General features: G+C 40.3%; 2 protein-coding genes across 3 annotated transcripts in view; one reads left to right on the top strand and one right to left on the bottom strand.

The window, feature by feature from the left end:
* Positions 1–6,424, top strand: part of Pptc7 (protein phosphatase targeting COQ7) — a 40,688-nt gene extending 34,264 nt beyond the window's left edge. For both annotated transcript variants that reach the window (XM_005329617.5, XM_013360465.4), the window contains 2 exons: positions 1,246–1,375; positions 2,629–6,424. In XM_005329617.5, the coding sequence (XP_005329674.1) occupies positions 1,246–1,375; positions 2,629–2,687 (189 nt within the window). In that variant the 3' untranslated portion in view covers positions 2,688–6,424. The remainder of the gene's footprint in view (positions 1–1,245; positions 1,376–2,628) is intronic.
* Positions 4,688–22,291, bottom strand: part of Rad9b (RAD9 checkpoint clamp component B) — a 33,842-nt gene continuing 16,238 nt past the window's right edge. Inside the window, exons 7-11 of the mRNA XM_040289482.2 lie at positions 16,474–16,580; positions 16,316–16,380; positions 15,573–15,695; positions 13,589–13,832; positions 4,688–8,346 (exon numbers count right to left, since the gene is read on the bottom strand). Coding sequence (XP_040145416.1) covers positions 8,209–8,346; positions 13,589–13,832; positions 15,573–15,695; positions 16,316–16,380; positions 16,474–16,580 — 677 coding nt within the window. The 3' untranslated portion in view covers positions 4,688–8,208. The remainder of the gene's footprint in view (positions 8,347–13,588; positions 13,833–15,572; positions 15,696–16,315; positions 16,381–16,473; positions 16,581–22,291) is intronic.

Consider the following 22,291-nt stretch of genomic DNA (forward strand, 5'->3'; position numbering starts at 1 on the left):
TGACTACTGGTTGTTTTTTTCTCTCTTTATTCTTATAATACACCCAGCAGGTGTTGAGACTGGGAAAGACAGGAAATAGCCATCCCAAACCAGCCAAGGAAAGCAGGCAGCTAGGAGCCTTGATGTGACCTGAGCTTTCAGCAGTGGTGAACAATTCAGGCTTCTCCCATACAGAGGGCAGGAAGTGAAAACAGGCTGTCCCTATTCTCCTAGCTTTGTAAAAACTCTGGGAAAAATTAGTCTTTTCTAAGCTCTTACCTATAACTATTGTGACTTTGAGTAGACTTCTTCAATTATTAAGCAATAGTTTCCTCACCTATAAAATGGAGAGTAATAAAGGTCCTGTCTACAGGGTTACTGGGACAATTAACCCAGACCAGGTGAAGGGAATCCTTAGCATCATACCATGTTTGTGTGTGCAGTAACTGTTAGGTGCTTACCTGTCATGGGCACTGTGCTCTGTGAACAGAAATCATGCTAAAGCTTAGGTTCTAGTAGGGGAGAGCAGATAATACAAAGAAGGGAATGTTGGTGATAAATAGTAATGATGCACAACAGGAGGAGGGAATGGAGGGGTTACTACTTCTGATAAATTGGTCAGGGAAATCCTCTTGGAGGAGATGACATTAAAGCAGAGACCTATTATTTGTTAGACTGAAATGCTTTAGCCCTTTGAATGTTACAGATGAAATGGACCTTGTTTTCCCATCGCAATTTTGCAGATGAGGAAGTTGAAAACAGCAAAGACAAGGGTATGGCTTAAGGTTAAACAGCAAGGCAAGAGTCTTTCGTCATGATATAAAACCCTGAAGATATTTTCAGTAGTACAACTGGTGACTTATTTGGAGAGCAAACTATAGTTGGCCAGGATGCATTCCTAAGCAGGGAGACTTTTGAAGTCATCATGAAAATGCTATCAGGATCCACTTTTCAGTCCATCCCATTTTAACAAAAATACCTTACAATTTTCAAATGGGGAAGCAAAAATGGAAACCTAAACTTGAGGGCCAGAGACCATCCCAGCAAAGGACTTTGTTAGAGGTGTGCAGGAAGTACCAATGGGCTCAGCATGTTAATCAGAGCGTCACATTCACTGTCTTCTCTGACCAGAATAAAACTTACATGGTAGAAAATTAGATAAATGTTACTGTCTTTAAAAAGTGATATCTGCAAGAAGCATACTTGCATGCAGAAGTCATGTGAGGTGTTATGGTTAAAAATAACTCTCTTATCCTTTCATATCAGAACTCAAATTATGAGAGTATACAACAGACAGCAAGGAGCATTGCTGAGCAAGCTCACGAGCTGGCCTATGATCCAAATTACATGTCACCTTTCGCACAGTTTGCATGTGACAACGGATTGAATGTGAGAGGTAAGCATTCTTTGGGAATGTCATAAGGACTAACTGTGGGAGCTTTCTGGCTGTGGGTGAGACTGTGTCAGTGTCCTCTCCTAGCTTTGAGCCTGTGCCTTTGAGCACAAGCAAATGTACATCCTGTGTCCTCCCACTGGGTGCCCTTCAGAGCTGAACTTTATCGGCTACAGCAGCCAATGGAACCTGAAGCCCTTTATTGCCACCACTGCACTGCTTGGAACTGAGCCCTAGAGGCCTCTGAGCTCTGCCTGGAGAGCCTGTGCATTCCAAACGTTTAACATTCTGCCCTTCACGTGTCTGACATTTCTCTTCTCCCTTCCTCTGGCTCTGTGGGACGCGTTGACAGTATTTGCCTGCCAAATTGCCAGAGCGGATTTTGAAAAGGGAAGCAATGTGAAACTGCCCTTGACTGAAGAGTCCTTCTATCTACTGCATGCTGTGACTTTGGGAGCAGGCCAGTTTTGGAGCTGGGATGACATGTTGGTGCTAGCATATCAGAGCTAGTGGAATTGGTCAGGCTCTTGCTGATGTAATATTATGACATGTAGAACATTTCTTAGCCCTCCAGGAAATGTTAAAATAGGAGAAAACACACACACACACACACACACACACACACGCCATAGCAGTTTGGCAGATTAGAGTACAAGGCTATTCCTAGTTTAAAAACATTGGGTATGTTTGTCCAAATTAGGGTTGTGGTAGAAGCATGTAACTTTCTTGTCAGGCTGAAGTTACTGTAACAGATTTTGTCTTTACTGTGATGATGTAAACAGAAGATGTGGTGGCCCTTTTCATAGAGCTCCTGTTGTAAAAGAGCAGGGGAGATTTTTTTTTTTAAGCTTCAGTTAAATTATGTGAAATTTCTTGAGTGTTTTCTGTTTAACTGTTTCTCTTTATCAAATCTTTTTTCTTTTTTCTGTGAGGGCTTATTAATAAGCCAAACAGGCCTGATGTGCAAGCATTTGACTAGGGATTGAACCCAGGGGCCCTTGACCACTGAACCACATTCCCAGCCCTTTTTTGTATTTTATTTGGAGATAGGGTTTTACTAAATTGAGTTGCTTAGGGTCTCACTAAGTTGCTGAGGCTGGCTTTGAACTCATGATCCTTCTGCCTCCGCCTCCGAAGCTCGAGGAATTATAAGTGTGCGCCACCACACCCAGCACTAGTACTTACTTAAGACCACAGTTTTGAGTGATTTTTTTCCTTTTAAAATGTGTACTGATCAATTTTCATTCTTGTTTTAGGTGGAAAGCCAGATGACATCACCGTCCTTCTTTCCATAGTGGCTGAGTATACAGACTGACTCACCGAGCTGTCGACTCCTGCCTTTCCTTTTTTGTCCCAATTTCCCTGCCATGTGTGCTGATCCTGCTGGCAGGACCACATTTCTTTGCCACTGATCTCAATGGCCAGTGATGTAAGCCTTTTGCCTGTCTTTTTGAGACCCATTGAGATCTTTGTTGAGAACCACTACTGTCATTCACTAGCTCATGTCTGCTGGCAACAGTTGAAGAGAAGCAAGATTTGAAGATCAGCCTTCATTCTCGTGGAGGTTTTCAAAGGCTATTACTTTTCAAAAGCAGTTGAAGTATTGAGAATGGGTAATGTTGGTAAAGAGAATTCAAAATTACAGTGTGTTACAGGGATTTTAAGTCTGGCAAGTCATAAATTATGATACGTCTGCTAGAAAACATACATTATTCATCAAAAGAAATGTCACATATTTTCCACTGGCACCATCTTGGTTATGGTGATCGGGTGTGGCTTTATGTTTTCATTATAAACTCCTATTTTCCAGGAGCTCATAAATATGCTCTGGGTTATAAGATCTTGATCCCAGAAGCTTTTTTGTTACACATTGGAAGAAAAAAGTAATTATTTTAGTTCTGTGGATGCAAATATTTTGTGCTTTTAAAAGATGCTTAATTGTATTCCCGTGATTAAAGTTTTGGCAGTTTATTGATTAGTCCAAATCACAGGCTGGTTGCCTGATATCGGGGGAAGGGGGTATCCTTACCAAAATTTTTTAATGGAAATACTACTCAAGATTGCAAAAGTCCTTAAAGCCTAGAAACTTAGTGCTATGGCTGGAATTCCCCCCGCTGTCTGCAAGGTGCCCTGGGTGGGCTCTCTGGGCCCCAGGCTGACAGGTTGAGAATGGACAGCTGTAGCTGGGTTTTTGCTGGCTCACAGTCATGCTGCCCATGGAGCCCTCAGACCTTCTCCTAGGAGCCTTGCTTTTGCAGAGCATGCACCGAATCACTGCGTCCACCAGGCAAGAGCACGTGTGCAGTGGCAGCAGCACAGAGCCCACAGGGAAAACTCCTAGTGATGATCTGACTTTTGCAATTGCTCCAAACAGAAATGTAGGGGTTTCTGAATCAAGCTTAATGTTTACAGTTTCCGAATAGCCATTTTGCAGTGTATAATTTCCTTATAAAAACTACCCTGAATTTGGTTTCCCATTACCTGCAGGCTCAAACTTATTTTTAAGGTTTATGTACAAGTTGACTGCTGTAAAGATATATATTTTTGAGTCAGTTTTTTCCTTCATTAACTTGGTGGTAGAAAAATATATATACTTAGAAATCCTTAAATTAAAGCCATGTTTTATATATACGTCAGGTAACATTGGTGTATAGATGAGAATGCAATTAAACCTGACGAGAATCTACTTGAGGAGAACACAGAAAGTTTTTTCTCGAGAGGAGATACTGACTCCCTGGTTTATTGCATTAAAACTTACGTTTGAGGTTACCTCAACTTGTTTTAAAAGATTTTGTTTTGTGAATTTGTACTGTATATTTGAGTAACTGTCAAGCTTTTGTTTTATTTAAAATTGTTTAACATGTACCATGTACATGTCATTACTATATTTCAATGCATCATGCTTGTAACAGGCATTTCATTTATAATAAGAATGAGTTATTCATTTGTAAGCCGTTCAATAATTTATCTACTATTCCTTAATTGGCATAATGTTAGATACCTATTTTGAATCACCTTTAATTAAGTGTCAGAATGCCTTAACTACCCTAACTTGACAAAACAGAATTCTTTGGTAGAGAAGATAGAGGGCGGGTGGGATGTGGAGGGAGACTGTTTAAATAAGGAGAAACTATCATGCTCTGCTAGAATATGGACGCATATGTGGCAAGCGGGGTATTTATTTTGCACAAACTCTTTGCAGTCTCTGGGTATTTTTAAAAGTAAAGAAAGTTGCATCCTGAAGGGGTTGGTTAAAAGGAATACATTCATACTAGGATTGATGACTTCAACTCTTTTGTTTGGGTTTGTAATTACTTTTGGTCAGAAGTATGTAGCCTTATAATCTGGATATCATTTTGCATCAATTTTCCAATGCCTCCATTTACTTCCTGGTAGGAGCAGTAACGATCAGGTTATTGGCTTTTCTCTGCTCTCATTTAACCCATCAAACAATCTTTGTAAAGCTAGATTGGTGGTGTTTTATACAACTCGTTTAATCAACTTACTTTTTTTGAGAAATGATTGTTAGAAACTGTCAGTGTGGTTGTTCCAGTGACGCTGAAAATAATGGGGCAAGAATTGAGTTTCATGGTGGAATTGACTTTGGACCTGGCTTGTAGTTTAGTACATAAAATACCCTGTTTTCTTCTTTCCCCTGTCCTTTTTGTGTTATGCACTGCATTTTATGACTGCTAGGGGTCAGGGCGAGTGCTGCTTAGCAAGTAACTCTCCTCCTCTCACTGGTCAGAGGCTGTGTGGGACCCAGAATAGAATTCTCCAAGTCTTACACCCAAACTTCCAGGGGTGTGGCTGAGCTATACCACTTGTTGGGTCTAATTCTGAACCTGATGTGTGTGTGTGTGTGAACTGTATTTTAAATCAAGCAGTGTAAACACACACACATACACACACACACAATTTGCCTCATGTAGTGGACTTTATAACAAAAGAGAAAATTTGGATTTCTAATTTACAAATGGCAAATTATTTATCCCTCTCTGGATGCACCAAAGACCAGTAAAGTTTATAGCTTTTCCATCTATATTTATAAAGCAATACTGTATTATAAAAATCAATATTTTTATCACATGCTTGAAATTTTTATTTTGTTCTGTTTTAAAATGTGCACTCAACATATCAGAACCTTGTTTCTTCCTATGAACTTAAGCTGCCTGCGCACAAAAAACAAACTTTTTTTTAACCAAATGGAGATAAAGTAGATAAGAGTCCATAGGCTCTTAAAAACTGGAAGAAGAAATGAGGGGGGGAAAAAACAAATTGTCCCAAATTATTATACTCACATGGTTGATGGGTACTAACTCCTAAAGAAATCCATTCCAGGTATGCATGTCTGGGGTTTGGGCTGTGTCTAGAGTAGAAAAAACACAATTTTGAGCTTTGCAGATGGGAGTGTCCTCTCCTGTCAGCTGCGTTTGTTCTGGATAGAGAGTAACCCGAAGATGAAAACCACCTTCAGTACCACCAACCTACTACATCATGTAACAAGGCAGGAATTGTAAGAATTTACTGAGTCAGTTTTGAGTGTTCTGGAGATGGTCAGTAAGATTGGCGAGAACTGTGAATGTTTGTACCTCTGGATAAGTTCATGGTTCCTTGTCACCTTAATACGAGCTATCTTTGATAGAAGCTACAAAATTCAGTTGGAAACTGAATCACATTTTTATATTTAACAAATTTTACAATACCAGAAAAAACAAAATCTGCTTATAAAGCAAAATACAAAGCAGAAAATATTTGGATTCTATTTATTTGTTAAAATTAAATTAAATTGAACTTCTCAACTAAAAATGTCCACGTCAGAATTTAACTGTTAGCAGGTAGTTTGTGGCAAAGATGGCTAAATAATGAAGCAAATTTGAATATGTGTATACTAATAAGCTGCTTTTTTTCTGTTGAGACTATCATTCTTTGTCTTACCCAAGAGGCAATTACCTGAATTGGATGTCTGAAATATAACTTATGCAGGAATAGTTCTGTAAATACATTTAAATAAACTGTAAAAATATTTAATAAATATAGTATTTATACTAACCTGTGTACTTCTTTTGGTTTGAATGGTAACTAAACAAGGCACCAGCCCTTAACATTGTCCAAGCTCTCCATTTCCAGGCCTCTTAGTCAGCCTTCAGTGAATCTGCACTTTGTGGCTGTGCATTTCTGTCCTTCACAATACTTTAATTGCCATAGCTCATTCTCATCCACTGCTTTACTACATCCGTTAGCTCCCTCTAAACTCATCAAAATGGACTCATAACTGAATGTGAATACAGAGGTTTTCTCTGCTGAGGCTTTGCACCTCCTAAATGTTACAGAGTGAAATTACCCAAAACAAAAACAAAAAAAAAAAAACCTGGTGTGTGTATTCTTGGCACACTATCAAAATTCTAAAACCCAAAGAGTGTACAGTGGAGCAGCATAATTCTTCTGCAGGCCATGCTGCATCAAGGCTGCTGCTGAGATTGGTGTCTATTTTTTAAAAATACATATATTTATTTTTTAGTTGTAGTTAGACACAATACCTTTATTTAATTATATGCGGTGCTGAGGATCGAACCCAGGCCCTCACATGTGCTAGGCAAATTCTCTACCTCTGAGCCACAACCCTAGCCTGAGACTGATGCCTATTTCAATGAAGAAATCAGAAACTTCATCCTCAGCAAGGAGATCTACAGGGTTACTTTTGTGTGTAAAAGTTCTTTATAGAGGTCTGCATTTGTTACGAATATGAATTCAGTGTTAATCATTGGTATAAGCATAAGAGACATAAATTCAGCCTACTTTGAAAATGTAGTTGAAAATATGTGGGCATTGCCACTTTCCACAAAAAGCTTGGTGAAAGCCCATTTTCATTCACTGAGAAACATCTTGGGATGAACTTGAATTTTTATTAGGTTATTGTGGGTAGCTATGACTCATTACTAAGTTACAAGAGCCAAATTCATTCTGGTTTCATTTAGAACTCTGTTCACAGTTCTGAAGCATACTAATCCACTCAGCCACCTTTTCAAATTCCTCACAAAATCTGAAGAACAATTGCTTGCCAGTTAACACTTCCTTATTGTTTGATGGTTTCCCAAAGACTTAGCAATAAGATGTTACAGAAGGCTGGTTCCTGGGGTTATAGAACTGCAAACAAGTCTGGGGGAGGGAGAGGCTCTCACCATAAGGTATTACATAACAGTGTTTTTGTTCCAAATTTTTAGTTTTGTTTATGCAGGTAAGAAGCTAATTCTTAAAGGGACAAAGAACAGACATTTGTATCCCACATTCCATTCCAAACCCAGGCTCTCTTGTGTGGAGGTTGCTACACTATTTTAGATAATACAGAAATGTTTGACATCAAGGGCTGGGGGTGTAGCCAGTTAATAGAGTGCTTGCCTTGCATGCACCAGGCCCTGGGTTCAATACTCAACAGCACCACCACCACAACAACAATAATAAAAAAAGTTTGATATCATTTCCATTAAATTCTTTTCCTGTATCACATTGCAAATAAAAAATCATCCCTGAAAATCTGTTCTAATTGAAGGCTATGAAATCAAATCTTACAAAATACAAAAAGACTCCAAAGTGAGGGAATGATTATTTTTTTCTAAGGACTACTTCAAAAATCAGAATTTTTTTCCCAATGGACAAAAGTGATGTTACTTGAAAAACCTGCATAACCTTTTGCAGTTTCTGAGAGTCCCAAACTCCAAAATGTTCACAAATACAAAATACTGGACTACTAGTCACAAAACTGTTTCAAGACGTCTTGATGCACTTCCATATCTGTTGTACACTAGGCATGAAGACTGGGGCTTAAGGCCAAGCTATCACTGAGCTTTAGATGTGGGAACAGTGCCATTAATCACATCCTCGTCACTGTCACTTGCTATTGCCAGACTGTCCAAAGGGCGGTTGAAGTGTTCTTGCTGGTCAGAAGAAACGGCTCCAAAGAACATGCAAGAAAACTAGAGAGAAGAAAAAAAAAAAAACCTGCAGTTTATTCCAAAGTGAAAGTTTGCCCAATTAATGCTCAAGGTGACAGCCCTTGCAGAACGCTGCCAGTGTGGTCCTCCTGTCTTGGTGATGGCTCATGGATGTCATTATTGGCCCAACTAGTTCTAAAACAGACCCTTCCCTAACTTCAGAGCCCAAGATGACCTTCAGCTGGGTCAGAGTTCTGCTGCTGACTTCCCCTGAAGCCATCAGAACTCCAGGCTGAGCCAGACCCTATGCTGGCTGTGTGAACTGAGCTATCTCTTCTCATTTTCCTGCTCTTTAGCCCTGTCTAAAAAGCTTCTGACCCCACCACTTCACAAGCTTCAGATGTGATCAATGAAAATGGCCACATCCTTAAAGTTGGAGGCTGTTTTTTGCCTTCATCCACTCAGATCATCCCTCACACTGCCTTCCAGTGCAGTCCCTACCCTACCCTGGGGGCCACTCAGCAGGCTCACCCTCTTCTACCCAACCTTGAACCAGGGCTCACTTTCAAACTTAGCACAACTGGCATTTGGGACCTGATGACTGTTGTGGGCTGTTCTGTATTGGGAGATGCTGGGCAGTACTGCTAGCCTTTCCCCACTAGATGCCTGTAGCACCCCCTTCCCAACTTGTATCATCCAAATGGCCCCAGACTTTACCCCAGATCTTCTGGGGGAGGAGGCCGCCCCTGGTTAAGAACCACCACCTTAAATGTGAGCTGTCCTCTTGAAATTACCATCTGTGTGCCAGGAAGTCTCCAAGATTGAACTTCAGTCATCCAAGTGCCTGCTTGGTGTCACCAGTTGCCATACTCAAGCCTTGAACCAGGTCCTCAAAACCTAAGTCACCCCGGTCTCTCCCTTTTTCTTTACCCCTTCTAACCAACCCATGTCAAGAGTGTTACCTCCTAAGTTAGCTGTCTCACCTAGCCACTCCTTCCACTCCTCATTTAAGGAGTGACTAACTCAGAGGCTGTAACAGAGAACTTTCTTGCCTTACCACACCCCATTTTTCACATGGCTAAAGTTCTCTTGTAAACATTCAACACCATCAACTGTTAAATCCCTTCAAAGACTTCAAATACCAAGGTACTTTATAAGGCTGTTTACACACAGTCCACAGGACTCTTCCAGCATAAGCTGGCCCTCATGTAGCTTCCCCTTGAGCAATGCATTGCCTACCTCTGGCAGCTGCAGAACTCAGGAGTCAGTTTCTTAAAACCAGAATGCCCCTCAAACTGCAGGGCCTTTGCACCTGCCCCCCCAAACTCACTTCCTTATCCCTTCCAGCTCAGCTTAAGCACAAGTTTCAAACTGAAGACCCCCCCTGGCCTCCTGGAGTAGGCTGTTTAGCACCTTAAATCTCAAAGCACCCTGAACTTTTCATTGAACTTATCACAGCTTTTAAAAACTTCCCTATTTTTAGTCGCACGACTTTTATATCTGAATTTAGTCCCTATGCCTTATACCCTCTTTAGTCTCTAAAAGTTTGGGAACCTTATTTATTTTGCTGACCAGTTTCCCTCACGTGCTCTCCAGGACACCCGCCTGCAGGAAACACTGGTGGAAGTCCATGGGAGCAGCATGAATGAATGAATAAGCCCCGTTCTTGGGTCATCTTCAATTTTGTATCAGAAGATGGGGATGCTCTGTAAAGTGGCAGTTCTGACAGCAGTGTGGGCTCCTCATTCCACATAGAAAACTCCAGCTTAATAAGGGTCAGTATGGACTGATGTCTGTGACAGAGTCCAACCAGGAGCCAATTAATTAGGATCCTGTTTGTACTGCTGCAGCCTGATACTTTTCAGACTGTACTTACTATTAAAATATCAGCTAAGCCCACCTGCCCTATAAGCAAATGTACAATGTGTACAAATGGCTTATACTTTGAAATTCAATCACAAATACACCTTAATAATGAGTGATTACAATAAACAAAGGACACTTTGGATTAAAAAAAAAAAAAAAGCAGCTTGGCAGGGCTGGTGGCATGGTAGACCACACAGTGCCCCTGTGGACCTTATAAGCCCACAAACCTGTAAAGGTGTTATGTCACGTGGCCAAGGGGAACAAAGGTCACAGATGGAGCCAGGGTTGCAAACAGCTGGCTGAACCAGCTGGGGCGCCCAAGGTGAGCACAAAGATCCTTAAGGGTGGAAAGAGGATGGAGAGGGTTCAAGTGAGCAATAGGAAAAGACATACGAGCCAGCGCTGGCCAGAAAGATGGAAGGGGACCATAAGAGAAGAGTACAGTGGCCTCTAGAAGCTGGAAAAGGTAAGAAGCAGACTCCCAATTCTCCTGAACGTCAGTTCTGCTGACACCTTGACCTTAGCCAGTGAGCCATTTTAGACTTGGACCTTCAGAACTGTAGGATGATACGTTTGTGTTGTTTTCATGGCACAAAATTTGTGGAAATTCAGGGCTGGGGATACACCTCAGCTAGTAGGGTGCTTGCCTCGAATGCACAAGGCCCTGGGTTCAATAAATCTGTGGAAGGAGCATAGGAAACTAACACACTGACTTTCGCCATAACTGCAGACACAATCTCAGTTCCCTTTTATGGGTCTAGCCTTGACCAAGGACTGTTGAATATGTATCATCGTATGCACATATCCCTCAGGGACGTTCATGGTACCCCATGAGACCGGGAAGCTTAAGTGGACTTTGGTTTTTGAGAGCTGCCTCAATTTGCCATTGGCTTAGGGTAAGTGCTATTTTCTCTCTCTCTTCTCTTTGGCCTTTAAATCTCACATGGCTGGATAATGGAGACTTCCCCATGTCTTTCAGTGAGAAAACTTGACAGCATCCATGCAGCCAGACAGTAGCCTCAAATCCCATGTGAACTGGGCAAGAAATGAATTAAAAATATGTCTAAATGTTGTGTGTGTGTGTGTGTGTGTGTGTGTGTGTGTGTGTTCCCTATATTACTGCCCCTGAGAACTGTATATAACTCCCTACATTGAAGAAGCCACTGGTCATTATTTAGGATATAGAACTCTGTTATAGCTAATTTTGAAAATCCCCTTTTCCAAAGTAGCACACCTAGCATATATGTGTATGCATGTGCAGGCACACACACACACACACACACACACACACACACAGTGAACCATCTGGAATTTTGTGAAACCACCAGAGGGGTTTTAAAAACTTTCTTAGGATATCCCAAACCAGGGTTGAAGGTGTCCACACTACTGGCAATGCACTAGAAAGAGAGAAATGAGTAGACTCAGGTCTGCCCTTGATGAACTCACAGTCTACCTAGCAGAGTAAATTAAGACATAAAAGAATACTAAAAAAAAAAAAAAAAAAATACCCTTTTTTATGGATATGGTAAATTGATATCAAAGCTTAAATTAAAAACAAATTGAGAGGCTGGGGCTGGGGCTCAAGTGACAGAGTGCTTACCTAGCACATGTGAGGCACTGGGTTTGATCCTCAGCACCACATAAAAATAAAGATATTGTATCCACCTAAAACTAAAAAATAAGTATTAACAAAACAAACAAAAAAAAATTGAAAACAGGAAAAAACTGACATAATCCACAAAGGGATATGAAATCACACCTGGAAGCTGTCATATTGCAGTGTTGCCCTGACACATGCAGAGGCCAAGATTAGCAGAACAAAAAGTCCAGAGATAGATTACAACCCCTGATGAACTTAATACAAAGCCAGGTATGGTGGCAGGAGCCAGCCCCAGCAACTTAGAGAAGCTCTGAGCAACTAAGACCTCATCTAGAAATAAAAAATAAAAAGGGGCTGGAGATGTGGCTCTGTGATTAAGCGCCCATAAATTCAATCCCCAGTGGGGGGGTGGGGGAGGAGGGCATATAGAAATTCTTATGCTATTTTTGCAACTTTCCAAAGGTCTGAAATTACTTTAAAATAAAATGTTAAATAAGCCAAGTAGTAGGGTGGGCCACATAGTGATGGAAATATAGGCATCACATGGCTCTGGCCTTGTCAGGTTCACAAACCTGTTTTCAGTGTACATGGCAGAGCCAAGCAGAGGTTAATCCTGAGGCCACTGTCCACACAGCTTGCTCAGCCAGATACCGGATTGCTAGAGAAATAGCCTATCTGCTGCCCCAGCGCACACATATGCTCCGTTTGAGGCGGGGAGGAGAATGGGAAGCCAGGTGAAGACTGTGTACATTAAGTTCCCCAGGGAAAGTCCCTGAATGCCATTCCAAGGAGTTCCACTGCAATGTGACAGGAAGTGGAATGACCAAGAGCCTAAAAGCAGGAGAATGCGAGAGAGTAGTAACGAACATTTGCAGAGCACTGACACACCAGGTATGTCTGTGAGTGCGTTTTTCACAGATCCATTTAACGGATATAAGTATCTCCATTTTTCTGACAAAGAAATTGAGGCAAATATCAGTAACTGCCCAAGTTGTACAGCTGATGAGTGGCAAGAGAAATTTGAATGCAGGAACTTGAACTCTAGAGCCAGGGCTCTGAACCCCTCATTGTCCACCTAAGGTTTGAAGCAAATGTCCCAGCACACCGTGCAAAACCAGGGTGGAGGGGAAAGGGCCCCGGGGCGGCCAGGCCCTCAGCAGGCCAGGTGGAGCACAGCGCTGCCTCCTCCTTGCCATGTGGAGGCCAGCAACTCTCCTTAAAAGTAGGAGAATTTAAGAGAGCTGAAATGAGTGTCACAGAGCTTGCAATTCTAAACATCACTGTCCCTACTGAGGAAACTGGCAATTTTGGTGAATTTCAGGGTCCTGAAGTCCCAGGAAAATGATTTTGTGTTGTTGCCTGTGAAAAAGTAAGCACAGTCAGTGTGACCAAAAAAATTACTTCTATGACTTTAGCATGTTGTTGAAATTAAAATAGAGCATACTATAGATGATCCTAATTTATTCTTGAAAACAAATGCCCACATCTCTACTTAGAATATGCTTTGTTAGAAATTACTGAGAAATGTAACTATTTGTATTGACAGTTTATAAATCAGATTTTTCTCATCAGAGACACCTCCTCTAACAAAAAATAATAAAACAACACAGGGGTCGGGGGTAGCTCAAGGGTACAGAGCTTGCCTAGGATGCATGAGGCCTTGGGTTCAATCTCCAGTGCCACACACACAAAAAAAAAAAAGAAAAAAAAAGAAATAATTCACAAGAGGCTGAGGTGGGTTGGGGCACAGGGTGCCGAGGGAGACTGGTACTGACACTTCTTGACTGAGTGTCTGTCCGTCTGCCTTTTTCTTCTTACCTTCCTGAGATATGGAGAGCCTGGCCCTTCCTCTGTGTCGCTCACAATGCTTTCAGGTACTTCAAAGATGTTGTCTCCACTTGCTTTCTTCCTTTGAGGGCTGCCACAGTTTTCCCCTGCAGAGTTTTTGGTGGCAGCTTCCCTAGGATAAAGCCTCTTGGGTGCTGATTTTCTTGAGATATACTCTGGAGTCTGGCTGGTTCCACTTTTATCAGCCTTCGAATTTGACCGTATCATATCTGACCTGAGATGTTAACAGGGATTAAACGAGCTGTTTCTTTGAAATATATATATGTATGTATGTGTATATTTATGTATTTTTTTTTTGAGGAGTACCAGGGATACTTAATCAGGGGTATTTAAGTACCAGGAGTACTTAACCACTGAGCCACATCCCCAGCCCTTTTTATTTTTTATATTTAGAGACAGGGTCTCACTAAGTTGCTTAGGTCCTTGCTAAATTGCTGAGGATGGCTTTGAATTTGCAATCCTCCTGTCTCAGCCTCCTCACTCACTGGGGAAATATATCTTTTATATAACTAATGGAGCAATGTGAATGACAATGATAGTGCTGATTTAGAGGATGTAATAATACAGAATTAATTGTTGAAACCTACATTTATGTATATAATCATTTAGAAACTCCTTTGACTTCATATTATATGTTAACAGGATCAAGTTAGAAAAAAATAAATTATTAGAAATATGTAGAATGAAACATCATGAGGTCATGAAAACCTATGTTTTGAGCATGGGGTTGTGGCTCAGTGGTCAAGTGCTTGCCCAGCACAGTGAGGCTATGGGTTCTATCCTCAGCACCACATAAAAATAAATAAATAAAATAAAGGTATGTTGTCCATCTACAACTAAAAAAAAAAAAAAAAAGCTGTACATGTTCAGTGCAGATGCAAACTTAAAAATATAAATAAAACCTATATTTTCAAGTCATAATCAATGATGCTGGAACACACATATTCACAATATATTTTATGGAGAAAAACCAGAATACAAAACAACACATTACATGATCTCACTCCTTTTTTCTCCTTTTTTATTTTTGGTACCAGGGATTGAACCCAGGAGTGCTTTACCACTGAGCCACGTACGTGCTCAGCCCTTTTTAATTTTTAATTCTTTAAGTTGTTTAATCCTCATAAAGTTGTCAAAGCTGCTGAAACTTCTGATCCACCTGCCTTCATGTCCCTAGTTTCTGAGATTACAGGAACTCACTATGTGCCCAGCCCAATCTTGTTTTAAAATACAAGTATATGGGGGCGGGGGGAATCTGAAAGAAAATTCAGTGAGCTAAAATGTTAATAGTAGCTATTTCTGAGTGGGGCAATTATGAGTGAATTCTATTTTCTTCTTCTTTTTTTAATATTTATTTTTCAGTTGTAGTTGGACACAATACCTTTATTTTATCTATTTATTTATTTTATGTGGTGCTGAGGTTCAAACCCAGGGCCTCAGACATCCCAGGTGAGCGCTCCACCGCTGAGCCACAACCCCAAACCCTATTTTCTTCTTTGTACTTTTATGTATTTTCCAAAATTTCTACTATAACTTTGTGTGACTTTACAACAAATTATGCCTCCCACCAAAATGTTATTAAGGAAAAGAAAAATAGAAAAAAGATAAATGGTTATCCCTGTATCTGAGAAAGAAGAGTTTTATGTAATGAATAACATACTTTCCTGAAAAATTTGACACTGAAAATTGAAAATGAGTTTTGAATGATAACAAAGATAAATCAGATAGCCCTGATAAGTTCTGATCAGAAGAGAAAAAAACAAATATCTGATACAACATTGGTGAAGTTTCAACATTAGGATTTGGTGTTACTCTAGCTCTTCTAGATTGGGACAAAATTTCTGACCTAATGTTTTACTCCCCAGTTGTTTCCTAAGTGAATGCCACTGAATTATTTCAGAAAAAGATGGCATGGCTTTCCCCAACCAATAACAAATTTAAAACATAGATTTACCTTTTTTGTGTCTGCGAGAGACACAGTGATTGTGGCGAAGATGCCCGACTTGGGTCATCAGCCAAGGTAGCCAAAATAAAGTTAGCTTCCAGTAGCATGTCATCAATACTCAAAGCCATTGGTCTAAAAGGGCAGAGGCAGAGCAAAAATAACATTTATTTTCTGGTGGTCATTAAGAATGCATTAAAGATGATAATTATGGAATAAAAAGAAATAGTACCTATCTTTCATGTGGGAATCTTTAATAATCTCAAATAACCACAGTCCTAAGAGCTGAAAGATCCCTTAGAAATCATTAAATTCAATTTCATAAATACACCTCAACCCAATCCCATTTAAAATTTTAGTTTGGAGGGGTTGGGGATGTAGCTCAGTGGTCCAGCACTGGCCTAATGTGTGAGACCTTGGGTTCCAGCCCCAGTCCCACAAGTTTTTGCTCTGAAATAGATAAAGTCTCATAGTTTCCTAGGGATTTTAACTTGCTTAAGCCATATAGGGTTTTCTAATTAGGCAATTTATTCAGCAGCATGTCAAATTTATAAATGTTTCACTCTGCAAAAACATGTATCTTTCTCAATCAAGTTCCAATTTAAAAATGCCATTTGGCATCTTTCAAAACTTTACTTTGATACATGAAGCTAGTAAAGTTAAGGAATTCCTGGGGTATGAATTAATTTCACCATGATTCAAAGGATTTTATTATCACAAAAGAGTGAAACTCAGAAAAGTTCCCAAGGACCTACTTTCCAGGAAAATCAAAATGAATGGATATAGGAACATGGATAGCTTCTGAAAACGTCAGCATTCCCTGAGGAAGAAAATTAAAAAAAAAAAACTTTAAATCTTTATGAAAAATACCAGTAAAAACCTGAATTTGAATTTGACACAAATATTTGTTTACCTTCAATTCTTTGAAGCAAAATGTTATTTCTGTATCCAACCCAATCTGAAAGAAGTCAAACTCATCTGGGCCAAAAGACATCTCACTGTACACAGAATTTGTCAAATCTGTTTAATGTCATAGAAAAAAATAAAGAATAAAATGAGTCCCAGAGGCATTTATTAAATTTTAATGTGAAAATAAAATATAAAGGCTAGGTTAAAAAATAGTCACAAATTCTTTGACATTCCTTGAGAAGTGGGTTCTATGTCTACATCCCTTCCCCTTGAATCAGGGTAGGATCCGGAGTGCTTTGACCAAAAGGATATGGCAAAGAGACCTGCACTGGTTTCTGTGTCCAGACCTTAAGAGACTGGCAGTCTCCTCTTCCTGTCTGTGCAATACTGACTCTTGTAACTCAGGTACCAGGCCATATGAAATCCAGGGTGCATGGTCACGGGCCCTGCTGAGCTCCCAGCATCCACCAGAAGCCATGTGAGTGCGCCTTCTTCACATCTTCAGATGATTCCACCCCCAGCCATATGAAATCCAGGGTGCATGGTCACGGGCCCCGCTGAGCTCCCAGCATCCACCAGAAGCCATGTGAGTGCGCCTTCTTCACATCTTCAGATGATTCCACCCCCAGCCACCATGGGATAGCCCTCGTTCCCCATTCTCCTCCCAGCCACTGGCAACCATTAACCTATTATCTGTTCTCTGGATTTAGCTATTCTGGATATTTCCTATATGTGGACTCATTTAATATGTGGCCTTTGGTATCTGGTTTCTTTCACTCAGCACAATGTTCTCAAGATTCATCCACACTGTAGCCTCCACCCAGACTTCATTCCTTTTTATGGATAAATGATGTTCAATTGTATGGAGATATCACAGTTTCTTTATTCATTCATGAGTTGAAAACATTTGGCTTCCATTCTATGGCTATTATGAGTAATGCTCTTATGAATATTCATGTGGACCATGAGGCAGAGCTCATAGTCCTAAAGATGGCAAAGGAACAATATAAAAAAAGCCTGGTGCTTTGATGAACATGGAATAATCATTATCAACCACTATTATTTTATTTTCTGCCACTCATATTTAAAGATAATTCTAAATAACATACCCTACAATTTTTAAATTTTATGTTCCTTTAAACAGAAACAAACTTCACACTTACTTTTTTTTTTTTTTTTTGTACTGAGAACTGAAACCAAGGAGGGATTTACCATTGAGCTAAGTCCACAGCCCTTTTCTGAATTGCTTAGGGCCTTGTTAAGCTGCTGAGGCTGGCCTCAAACTTGTGATCCTCTTGCCTCAACTTCCCAAGTTTCTGGGATTACAGGCATGTGCCATAGTGTCTGGCCATATCTTCTTTTTTTTTTTTGGTACAGGGGATTGAACCCAGAGGCGCTTAACCACTAAGCCACATCCTCAGTCCTTTCTGTATTTAGAGACAGGGTCTTGCCGAATTGCCTAGGGCCTTGCTGAGTTGCTGAAGCTGGCTTTGAAATCTCAATCCTCCTGCCTCAGTCTCCAATTCCATCAAGAAAGTAAAAAATAGGTTTACAGGAGTGCACCACCGAGCCCAGCTTCCAGACATATCTTATGTCATCTATTCAAAAAAAGATGATTTGACTTAGTTCAACAACGTACTATCATAGCACACCCTGATGTTTGGAATTTACATGTACATTTCAAGATAATCAAGGATTTATGTATTATTTCCTCTATTACATATTCTTCTATGATTTAAAAATTGAATGATGGCTGAGCATGGTAGTACATGTCTGTAATCCCAGCAGCTCAGGAGGCTGAGGCAGGAGGATCACAAGTTCAAAGCTAGCCTCAGCAACCACGAGGCACTAAGCAATTCAGTGAGACCCTGTCTCGAAATAAAATACAAAACAGGGCTGGGGATGTGGCTCAGTGGTTGAATGCCCCTGGGTTCAATCCCTGCTAACCCACCCCCAAAATTGAATGATGTACAAAAAATCATGCAACGAAAGAAAATAGATGAGTTGGCTCCAACAAAAATTTAAGACTTTTGTGGGGCTGAATTTGTGGCTCAGAGGGAAAGTGCCCACCTCACATGCATGAGGCACTGGATTAGATCCTCAGTACCACATAAAGATAAAATATTGTGTCCACCTATAACTAAAAAATTTTTTTAAAATTTAGGACTTTTGGGCTAGGGTTGTGACTCAGTGGTAAAGCACTTGCCTCACCTGTGTGAGGCACTGGGTTTAATTCTTAGCACCACATATAAATAAATGAATAAATGAAGGTCCATCAACTACTAAAAAAAAATTTTTTTTTAAAGTGATAGAGGGAGGCTGCGGTTGTGGCTCAGTGACAGAGCACTTGCCTAGCATGCATGGATTCGATTCTCAGCACCCCATACAAATAAATAAAATAAAGGTCCATCAACAACTTAAAAAAAAAATGATAGAGGGCTGGGCTGTGGCTCAGCAGTAGCACTCTTGTCTGGCATGTGTGAGGCACTGGGTTCGATCTTCAGCACCACCTATAAACAAATTAATAAAATAAAGATCTATCAACAATTAAAAAAAGTGATAGATAATGTTTAAAAAAGTTTTAATACTTTTGGGCTGGGGATATAGGTCAGTTGGTAGAGTGTTTGCCTTGCAAACACTGGGTTCAATCCCCAGCACCACAAAAAAAAAAAAAAAAAATTAAGACTCTTGTGCTTCAAAATATTCCATCAAGAAAGTAAAAAACAGCCAGGAACAATGGTGCATACCTGTAATCCCAGCAACTTGAGAGGCTAAGACAGGAGGACTTCGAATTCAAAGCCAGCCTCAGCAATGGTGAGGCGCCAAGCAATTCATTGAGACCCTATCTCTAAATAAAATACAAAACAGGGCTGGGGATGTGGTTCAGTGGCCAAGTGCCCAAGTTCAATCCTTGGTACAAAAAACAAAAAAGAAGGAAAGAAGGAAAGTAAAAAAACAACCTACAAAATTGGAGGAAATATTTGCAAATCTGTATATAATGAGCTAGCATAAAGAATAATCAAAAGACAATCCAAGTAAAAAAAAAAATGAACAAGGGATTTGAACAGACTTTTTTCCAAAGAAGAAATGACCAATAAATACATGAAAAGATACTCGACATCATTAGTCATTAGAGAAATGCAAATCAAACCCAGAATGAGGCACTACCTCACACCCACTAGGCTGGCTGTAATCCAAAAGACAGACAATAACAAGTACTGTCAAGGATATGAGAAATCAGACCCCACATGTGGCTGGTGGGATGTACAATGGGACACTCGTCATTGAAAAACAATATGGCAGGTTTTCAAAATATTAAATATGATATTACTGTAAGACTCAGCAATTTAACTCCTAACTATATGCCCAGATAAATGAAAACACATAATCACAAAAAATCTTGTAGATTAATGTTCATGTTAGCTCTATTCCTAAGAGCCTTATTCATATGAAACAATCAAAATGTCTGTCATGGTTTAGCTATGAGGCGTCTCCCAAAAGCTCATGTGTGAGACAATAAAAGAAAGTTCATAGGTGAGATGATTAAGTTATGAGAGTCTTGACCTAATCAGGGCATCGTCCACTGATATGGATTAACTGGGCGGTAACCATAGGCAGGTAGGGTGTGGCTGAAATAAGCAGGTCACTGGGGGTGCATCTTTGGGGTTTTTATTTTCCCTTAGTGAGTGGAGCTCTCCTTCTGCTTCCTTGTGGCCATGTTCTGAGCTGTTTTCCTCCTCTATGCCATGATGTTTTGCCTCATCTTGGGCCCAGAACTCTGGGGTAGGTGATCTATGGACTGAGACCTCTGATACCATGTGCCAAATAAACATTTCTCTACATTCTTGTCAGGTCTTTTCTTGTCAGCAAAGAATAAGCTGACTAAAACAATGCCCACCAAATGGTGAATGAGTAAATCAAATGTGGCATAACCATAGAAAAGAATATTATTCAGCAATTTAAAACAAAGTACTGATAAACACTATAACATGGAACATTCTTGAAAACATTGTGCTAAATAAAAGAAGGCAGACTCAAAAGGCCACATGTTGTATGATTCCATATTTCATACAAAATGTTCCAGGATAGGCAATCTATAGATACAGAAAGTAGATTAGTTGTCACTTAGGGCTGGGGCTGGGAGGAAATGAGAACAAATCCACATAGAATAAAAAATGAATTTATTCTTTAAATGAATCACTCATATGGTATATAAGTTATATCTCAATAATATTATCTTTTTAAAATTATTCATGATGAATTTGGGGGAACTACCTATAATCTTAGCAACTTGACAGTCTGAGACAGGAGGATCAAGGATCAGAAGTTTAAGGAAAGCCTAACAACTTAGCAGGACCCCATCTCAAAATAAAATAAAAAATAAAAAGGACTGAGCCAAGTGTGTTGGCACATGCCTGCAATCCCAGCAGCTTGGGAGCAGCAGGAGAATGCATTCAAAGCCAGCCTCAGCAAGCCAGCAAGGCCATAAGCAACTTAGTGAGACCTGTTTCTAAATTTAAATAAAATAAAAGGGCTGGATGTGATTAAACGCCCCTGGGTTAAATCCCCAGTACCAAAAAATAAAAGTAAAAAAGGGCTGAGAATGTAGGTCAGTGGTAGAGCACATCTGGGCTCAATCCCTAGTACTGAAGGAAAAAAAGGAGGAGGAGGAGGGGAAGGAGGAGAAGGAAGAGGAAGAAGAATGAATTTAGAGGGAAAAGGGATTTGTTTGTTTGTTTCTCAAATCCCATCCCATTTCCTTCCCCTCCCCCTCCCACGCCTGACAATATCTGTGTACTGTTTATAAGTACCTTTGTTCAAAAGAGAAATTCAGTATATTTTTATATTCCTCTTGCATTCCTGACTTCCACAATTTAGAGACTATTACAAGAACATTTCACATAAACTGCTTATGTAAAAATATCAGAGTTCTTACCTAAAGTGATCTGAGATGAATAAAATTCACACACACATAACATGACTTTAATAGTTTCTTAGTACCTTCATTGAATCTTCTGCTGTTCTAACTGAAATAGAGAAGATACACCAAACTATCTCTGGATAGCAGGACTTCAGGTGACTTGTTTTATTTGTGCTTTTTTTTTTCTTCTTCAATGAACATGAATTATATACATAGTAAGAATAAAGGTTAATTATATGTATTTTTAAAAGGGTCTCTTAAATATGCATTCATCTCAATCAGGAAGGCTCCCACACACCCAGTGTTTCAGAATAGAGGAGGTTCCATAAGATTACACAATGAGATGTACCATAAGTACTCATTAGAAAGCTGCTTATGAGGGACAGCGCTCACTGGTTACTAAATGGCCATCTATTCAGAGATGGTACTAGCCCAGTACAGGTTTTCTACTTCATGTACTCCCAACTGCTAAAATCAGAATCTGGGGGACCTGAGGGAGGCGTTTGAGACAGTGGGGGAGAGCCTGCTCTCCGAAGCCTGTCTATTTGTGGACCACAGGCCACTACCACCGCATGCACCACCAGGCAGGTCCCACAGTTCCTCTGGGCTTCAACTTCAATAAAGAGTACTGAGATAGAACAAGAAAGGCCTAAGTTGCCGATCATGTTTTTCACCTTTAACAATAAGCTGGTTTGCCCCAGTTATGCCACCTGCTTTCTTTAAAGCTTCCAGGGGCCCCTCCCTGACTGCCACCTGCGCAGAATGCCCGGCTCTGACAGCTTTGGCCTTCCTGGGGTGGCAGTCTTGAGCCCTTCACCGTCTCTGCAAACAGTCCTGGCACACGTGAGCAAGTAGCCAGGTCGAACCGCAGACCCGGCGCCGAGGGCAAAGCCCAGAGAAG

Source organism: Ictidomys tridecemlineatus, chromosome 2, assembly GCF_052094955.1.
Source record: "Ictidomys tridecemlineatus isolate mIctTri1 chromosome 2, mIctTri1.hap1, whole genome shotgun sequence".
In the NCBI taxonomy this organism is placed as follows: Eukaryota; Metazoa; Chordata; class Mammalia; order Rodentia; family Sciuridae; genus Ictidomys; species Ictidomys tridecemlineatus.